Genomic DNA, 8,221 nt, shown 5'->3' on the forward strand with positions numbered 1-8,221 from the left:
AGTAAAAAAAGTGTGCAACACCCACAAAATGAGTAAGTAAGGTGCACAAGAAGGGAAAAAATGAAGAGAAGTATCAAAGTAGTAAGAATAATAAAAAAAGGAAAGAGAAAACTTTGAGGTGGAGAGATTCTGAAACAGGCTGCCCAGGGAAGTAGTGAATGCCCCCTATGTGGAAGTGCTCAAGACCAGGCTGGATGGGGGCTTGAGCAACCTGATCTAGTGGAAAGTGTCCCTGCCCATTCTGGGGCACTGGAACAAGATGATCTTTAAGGTCCTTTCCAGACCAAACCATTCTATGGTTCTATGAATTAAGATTCTGGGAATAATTGCAGCTGTTCCGTGCACACAGGATGGCCTATGGAAGACAAAGAGAATTAAGCTTTTTCTTTGCATGCAAAGCTCCACTGACAGGACATACATTAATGTGTAAAAATTCAGTCCCTCATGAGTGCTGGTAAACCTCAAAATTGATAATAACTCCTTGTTTTCTTCTCCTTCTGTCTTAAATGCCACTAAGTTTCCTGCTGTACCAGATTATTAGCACATTCCATTATAGAAACCTTTACTAACATTTCAGTGTATTTCCTCTGAAATTTTTATAAAACTTTTATTAACAATGGCTGCTTATAAATCTGTTATGCTATTCTTCTACCCCTCTGCTCTCAAAGAAATTGATACCATGCACAGTAATCTGTGATGCAGCTATCAAAATAATTGTTTCTGGAGTATTAATAATACATAACAATGTTAAGTATTCAATTCTTTCACTAAATCTATGCTTTTCTCTAAATTTTTCCAGGCCTGATTTAGCTACTCATAGATGTAACCTTATTTTCCATTATATTGTGTAGTTTGGCCTCTTCTCAAGTTACTTTTACCCTTTAAAGTTACTTTAATATACTTTTACCCTCCCAATTTAAGCTTTCATCTATAAAATATGGACTCTCTGGGACTGTCTATCCCATAACAAAAAAAGAATGATTTTTTTGCAGACATTGTCTTCATTGCTATTAGAAGAAATCACAGTAATCCTTCAATAAACAGGGAGAATCATAAATGTCCATAATTTGGAGGCCTTGAGTCATCAGGTTACTTGAAAACCATAATGATAGCTTCATAATATAGAAAATCCATTGAACTTCATCCTGTATTATACATACAATATTATATATACATACATATGCTAAAAATGCATGCCAGTGCCCGTATACCTTCATGAGTTTTGGTGAATAGCCAGAAGGCAGTCACTCACCAAAGAAAAACTTTTTTTTTAAGTTTAAAAGAATTTGCTAACCTATGCAGAGCTATCAGGAAACCTAAATTCTATAAAACCTAGGAACAAACCTCAGGTTTTTGCAAAGATTTATGGGTCTGTGAGCATAATACCCATATGTGTGCTTACTTTATTGGCAGAACAGTTTATATATTTAACGTATTGTTGTTCAGATAAGATTATATCCAACTCAAGACAGAAGAGAAACTGTCAACACATCTGCAAGTCTACAGGAGAAGCTGCAAAAAGCAGAAGTTTTGTACAACTACCCATACTTTCAGAGTACTCTCAAATCAGTCCCAGGCATGAAAACACATTTGGAACTTATTCTAAGAGAAGGGTGAAGAGTGGCATGTTGCCACAAAAACAAGAACCAAGCCTGAACTCTGTGTTCCCTGTATTACACAACCACCAAAGTAGATCAAAAAAATATTAATAATACAAATAATACAGAGCTTTTAGCCAAATTATATGTCTAGAACTAGACAGAAAACTTCTGATTGATCAAAGTTAATCATAGTTGATTAGAGAAGCACATACCAAACATTTACATGTTTTGTATGCTTTGAGGGTTTGGATATTCTATCAAGAAGATGAAAAAGGAGAAAGTTCAGAAATCAATAGGCAATTTTTCTTCAAAAATCTAATCCAAATAACATAGTGATTCTTGAAAAAATACACAAATACTATTACATATTGAAAACTAAGCTGGCACAAATCTTTGTCTTTTAGATGTGCACAAAGTGCAGAAGCTCTGCATAGATTAATGCATCTTTCCTACTGGCTGTCAGAGCATAATCTCTCCCTTGGTAAAAATTTCTGGCCTTTAACTTGCAGCTCTGTGTTATAATCACAAGACAAAAAACAGTACTAAGGAAAGCAGGCATCTGGAACACGGTTTGATCTAACAGCTGCAAAACTTGTGATGACAGAGGGTCCCAAATAGAGAGCAACTCTGCACAAAAAACCACAAGGGATACAAACAAAATCTCTTCCCACTAAAGACAAATAAGGGCAGTAGCTAAACAACTGACAAATTATACCACACCATAGAATCCCTACTTCATTTAGGACTTCTCAGTAGGTATCAGATCTACATTACATGATAAAATTCCATCCCTCTATGCATCGCTATCCTCCTGTTTATCCCTCATCAGTTTATTTTAACCTCTGAAATGAAAATAAGTGTAAGATCAGAATGCAACATTATTTCCCTGTATGCAGCATAAAAAAGGACTTGGCTTCTATATGAAATTGCCAAATTAATGACCTGTTCAATACTGTTAAATAACTTCATCTGTTTCTAAAAATTCTCATCACATCACTCTTGCATAAACTTCTTTACTCAAAGAAACTTACATTGAGAACTTAAAATCACCACGAGGATACTTGGTATTGTTCCACCTTGTGACATTGACAGATTAGAAAGGATTAAAGAAGAAGACACTTCACTATGATTTGTGTAACTCTAAAAAGTTCATCTGTTAACTATTAAAGTAGCCTTTATTGTATTTTGGACATTATTTGCAAAGACTGCCCATTTGTCTGAACAGATTTTTTTTCATCCTCCTCTCATGTTAAAATTTCCACTAATGTCAATGCATTGGTTTAATCAAAATAAAGTAATAATTTGGAAGTGATCACAGCACCTCCTGGTACTGACAGGTAGAATAGAATTCAAGTGTAGACATTCTCTCTTTCTAAATAATACAAAGAAAAATAAAGTACTTTCTGCTGTGGTATTTCCTAGACATTCTAGCTGAATCCATACCATGGAATATCACGGAAGATTAGACTAATACCTAAAGACTTTTCATCTTTAGTTTTTCTCTTCTCTTTATTTTGCTCTCCCTTAACATCGTCCTAGACCTTCCAAGCCTTATGTCTTCCAAATATTTTTTTCTTAGACTTTTGGAGAAAGCATGTATAAATATGTATATACACATAAATAATGGAACAGGAAACCTGTTTTTTATTCTGTTTTTTCTGCCACTTTGAGTGAACACAGGAAGCTAAACAAGGCAAAAATGTTTGCGAAAACCTCTGTAATGAGAGCTAGACTACCGTCTTCAATAATGCTGTTATTTTCAAATTAGCGACACTATGCAAGATCCCACACCAATAAAGAAAAAGACGTGACCCTTAAGACGGGGAAATAAAATGACTGAATAATATTTTTTTATTCATCCTTTCCTCAGTTCTTGCTTTGTTTGCTTTGGCTAACTTGAACTCTAAGCTCTTTGGAACATAAAGAATATTTTTATGATCTATTTTTAGAACAAGACGTTTATAATAAATAAACAATATTGATATGTTCTAAATTGAATAGAGAGATGCAAAATACAAAGATTGATACATAGTAATACAATAACTTTGAATAAATACCAGTAGACATGACATAAATAAATGTGATTTAAAAGTAATTTTGGGGCAGAGAGAAGCAGTCTGCTGCTTTCAGAAGACTACATAATGTTTGTAAAGTACTTTGAAGACAAAAATCCCTATGTAGGGGTTACAGCAATTGATTACCATTGGAGTCATGTAGCCTCACTCAGAAACTGAGAATCTGAGGAATTTGAGACAACCTCCAATTCAGTGAGAAGAAAGGCATGGGTAAAAAAAATAAATAAATACGAAGAGTCCTTTATGATATAGACTTGCTATGAGCCATGCACTACCTTAAATATTCTTCATTTCTATCATGACAGTTAAAATGTCAGTTTCCATAGGTGCATCTGTGGGTAAAATTTGTAAAAGGAACCATTTTCATTATAATATGTTGGCATCGAGGGAGGAAGAAAAACTAATGATTCTACTATCAGAAAATGATGGCATTTGTCACTTCTAAGTATTTCCTGACCAGTGATAAAGACATGTATTGAACTGAGAACTTCTAAGGCTATAAACAAACTTTTTAATGCCACCTGACAGAAAAAAAACAAACAAAAAAAGCCCATACAGTAAATAACCTACCAAGACCTTGTCCTCTCTACATGGAATAACTCAGAAGGGAATCTTATCTGCAGATTCCTGAAATTTCAAATTGTAGGAATTTTAAATTGTAAAATGCAGCACCATGATTTCCACCATTGTACTCCACATAACCTAGATTTCAGCAAATTAGACAAAAGTTTAAAAACTAAACCTTCCAATAACATAGAAGAGAAAGAAAACTGCAAACCTTTTTCTCTTGAGTTACACTTTAAGAACCCAACCATGTTACTGAAAAAAATATATTGTCAAATATTGATTCAAGATAAGTATTCCCAAGTATTCAGCCATAAAGTCGAAACTGATAAACTGTATCATTGTATTCTATGATTCTATGATCATGCTGAAGGGATACAACTCGTCCTTATTGGTTCTACACTTCTATGCCTACCAAAAGCAAAGTGGAGTAAGTAGATCTCATTTATAGTGAAACAATAATTGTATTCTTCATGGAAAACAACAGAAGAGTAATTCCCTTACTATACCCCTACCCCAATATACAGGGCACAGAAATACTGTGCAAATCAATAAGGGCTAGAATTCATTTGAAGAAGACACATGCAAATACTTTATGAAGCTACACCTAAGTTGTTTTTTTTTTCTTTAGTCAACATAAAGCATTGAATACCACTTCTGAAGCAGTAAATAAAGACAGGCAAACAGAGTCCGGGACAGGGTTTTAGTTTTTTTGTTTTGTTTTAGCATAAAATAAAAGGGGTGGGATAGTTGCTTTATCAACTTACTTTTATTTCTAGTGTGATTGTTTATTACTGGGACCATTCAGTGTTTGTATGATTTCAAAGAAATTATGCAACCTTCCCTACCTCATAAGCAGGAAAGAGGTGGTCTGAACCAGTCAAAAATAAGCATTTCTTCAGTGACTTCACACAAGCGTGTAGTCACTGTGAGCGACTGTCAGAAGTATTTTCAGTACTGATACTTTTAGGTTAAAAAAACCCAACCAACCAAACAAAAAATCCTGCAAAAACATTAAACCAACTTCTTAAACTAGCAGTATTATCCAGTATGTAAATGAAATGTAAAGGTTACAACAGAGGTAATTCATCTGTCACCACTATGGAATAGTTAAAAGAGTCTGGCTTCAGTCTTTCCTTCCAAAAGGATACAGCATCAGAGAAGCAGCATCCTTATCTGATAACTATATATATATAAGATTAATTAATCTGCCCAAACCCCCCCCCCCCCAACTTGTTTGTTGCACTGTTTCACTACAGTGTTACTGCATCTGCATATTCCTTCTTTTATTCACCTCTATATTTCTTAACTGTTAAAGTAAACCAAAAGGTTATGTTTCATATGCTATAGCTCTCTTTCTCTCTGCGGGCCCATAAAAATGACTAGAAGCAGGCAGCATTCACTAGAATGTTCTCTTTCGCTTGTCGTCCATGCAGCTACAAAAACAAATCTAAGAGCACAAGTGTTTGAGCTTTCTATCATTATTTTCTGCAGCTGGCCACATCTCCCAAGTGTAATTTAATTCATCAAAACCAGTTTCTCCTGGAATGTCTCTGACACATTCAATCAAATTGTCATCTGTATTCTCCAGCTACTGAAAATTACTATGTCCCAAACACATATTTTAAAATTTTACCCTCAAGATTTAACCTTAAATTTACTTACTGAGAAACAAACACACACACAACAAAACAAACAAACAAACAAACAAAAAACCACAAAAAACACACAAAAAAGAAGACTGACTATGAGGATAACTTGATAACTTTCAGGTGATACAAGGTACTGTGTCCATCTAAAATACAACAAAACACAATAGTTTATATGTTTTATATCAACTAAGGACAGCTAACCAGCTCTCATATCAATGGCTATTTGTAGGTTTAAAAAAAACTAATACAGTAGCCTTCTAATTAGCATGAGCAAGCGTTACCTGCAATACACATGTTTATGGTGAGAGTGTCAAGTTTGCTACTGGTGCCTTAGATCATCTGTATAACTGAGCAAATCCTCCCACCTATAACTTCAAACACACCACCTCCCCATTCATCTTTCCTCACTTCCATTTCCAATTCAATTTTTTTCCATTACAGTGAATACATACTTCTGTTGATCTTTGGGTCAGCTGGATTCATCTGCTGGTGCTTACCTGATTAAAAGAAGTGTTTCTTGAAAAAGAAAATACAAATAAAACTGAATCAGTGCTTAAGAAGAAAAACTTCGCAGACACGCTGAGTGTGAGAGTTTCTGCAGATCTTTAACCAATGGAAAAAAATAGTTTCTGCCTGCCCAAGGTGATAACATTTTATACTTTTGGGGGAGTACAAACTGTAACTATATAGCCAGTTATATAAACTACAAAAGTAGCATTTATCACCTAGTTGAAAACTTCTGTTGATGTAATACTTCTAAACATAGAATATTCTACTTCTATTAAAATTTAGCAGAAAATTTAGTTATTTTATCTTGTATATTAACAAGCAAATTTTTCCCAAATGAATAACCAACATACCAGTTAGTTGGCATCAAGTCACTCAACAGTTGTAGCTAAAACTGAAGCGTATGCAGCACATCTGTACATTTACAAGCGTAAGATGCCCAGATGTTATAAATTACCATCTTTACCAGTTGTCTTCTAAAATTGTTGACTCAAAGAAAACGCAGTGAACAGTGGAGATGTTCACAGCAGGAATTGTCAGCAGAACTATATTCAACAATAAAAGATCTGTTGATAAGTACACGATCTAAAGGGTAAATGTCACACAGCTATTACTGCTTGGGTCCATTACAGGAATCATCACTTTCACCTACACTTGATACAAGAAGTTTCACTATTTTTTACGTGCAACAGGCAAAAAAACGTAATAGCCTATTTCCAAGACAAGGGGGGGGGGGGGGGGGGGGAAGCAAATCACCAAGCCATGAGTCACTTTCAATTATCAGGGAACTCAGGAGACATCAAATTTCAAACTTTATTTGGAGTGTAGAAGAGAAGGCGGGAAACAGTTAATTACACAGAACACCAGTTCACTATTACTGATCCCATTCATTTATTGCCCGGGACAGCTTGAGCTCACCACGCCGGCGGCGGAAAGGTGCACACCACCGAGCCCCATCAGTTCTGCTGTCACTGACATTTTCCAAACCGCTATGCCCAGAAGGATGCAATTTACACCAGAGCAAGCACAGCTTCCCCAGCTCGACCCAAACGCCGACAAGAACTTCCAAACTTAAAACAAACAAGCCCCAAACAAACAACAACAACAAAACCCCACCACTAAGTCCCATATACTTTTGAAAACCCGTGCCAGGCTTATCATGGTCGCGGAGCGGTTCTCCCGCTCCTGCAGCAGCGGTCAGGGTGGTGGCGGGCACGGCCGCGCCGAGGGGTTCCCCCGCACCCAGGGCTGCGCCTTCCCGCCCTTCCAGCCTCTTTTGGGACACCCCCCGCCAGCGCTTCAGCGGGGGTATCTCGGGGCGGCCGCCGTCAGGTGCGCGCTGCCCCGCGGGCCGTACTCACAGGGACACGGTGCGGTCGGGCAGCACGGCGGGCTGCAAAGTTTCCACCAAGTCTCCGCCGGTGCAGACCACTTTGATGCGAAGGGCCGGGCGACCGGGCCCCTTGCCGCGCTCGGCGGCGCAGAGGCAGCGGTCCACGATGAGGTCGGGGCAGTTCCTGCTGCCCCCGCACAGCCCCAGCACGGCGGCCACCAGGCAGAGGGGGCGACACAGCTCGCGCATGCTGAGCCAGCGACCGACCCGCCGGCTACCGCGCCGCGCATGGCACGCGCCCCTCCGCACCCCTCCGCGCCCCCCTCCACGCCTCCGGCTCCCACCCCGCCCCGCCGCGCCTCCTCGCTGCGGCCGGCGGCGCTCGGAGGGACCCGATCCCTCCCCACCCCCCCCTTCTTCCTCCGAGGAGGAGCCGCCGCTCCTTTCCTGCCGCAACCCGTGCAGCGGCGGCGCTGGGCGGACCCCGCG

General features: G+C 38.6%; 1 protein-coding gene across 1 annotated transcript in view; it reads right to left on the bottom strand.

Annotated features, from left to right (window-relative positions):
• The window catches only part of LOC103535886 (adhesion G protein-coupled receptor A3), a 250,606-nt gene extending 242,625 nt beyond the window's left edge, over positions 1-7,981 (bottom strand). Inside the window, exon 1 of the mRNA XM_030453634.1 lies at positions 7,761-7,981. Coding sequence (XP_030309494.1) covers positions 7,761-7,981 — 221 coding nt within the window. The remainder of the gene's footprint in view (positions 1-7,760) is intronic.
• Between the last annotated feature and the right edge of the window lie 240 nt (positions 7,982-8,221).

This window comes from Calypte anna, chromosome 6, assembly GCF_003957555.1.
Source record: "Calypte anna isolate BGI_N300 chromosome 6, bCalAnn1_v1.p, whole genome shotgun sequence".
NCBI classification, from domain to species: Eukaryota; Metazoa; Chordata; class Aves; order Apodiformes; family Trochilidae; genus Calypte; species Calypte anna.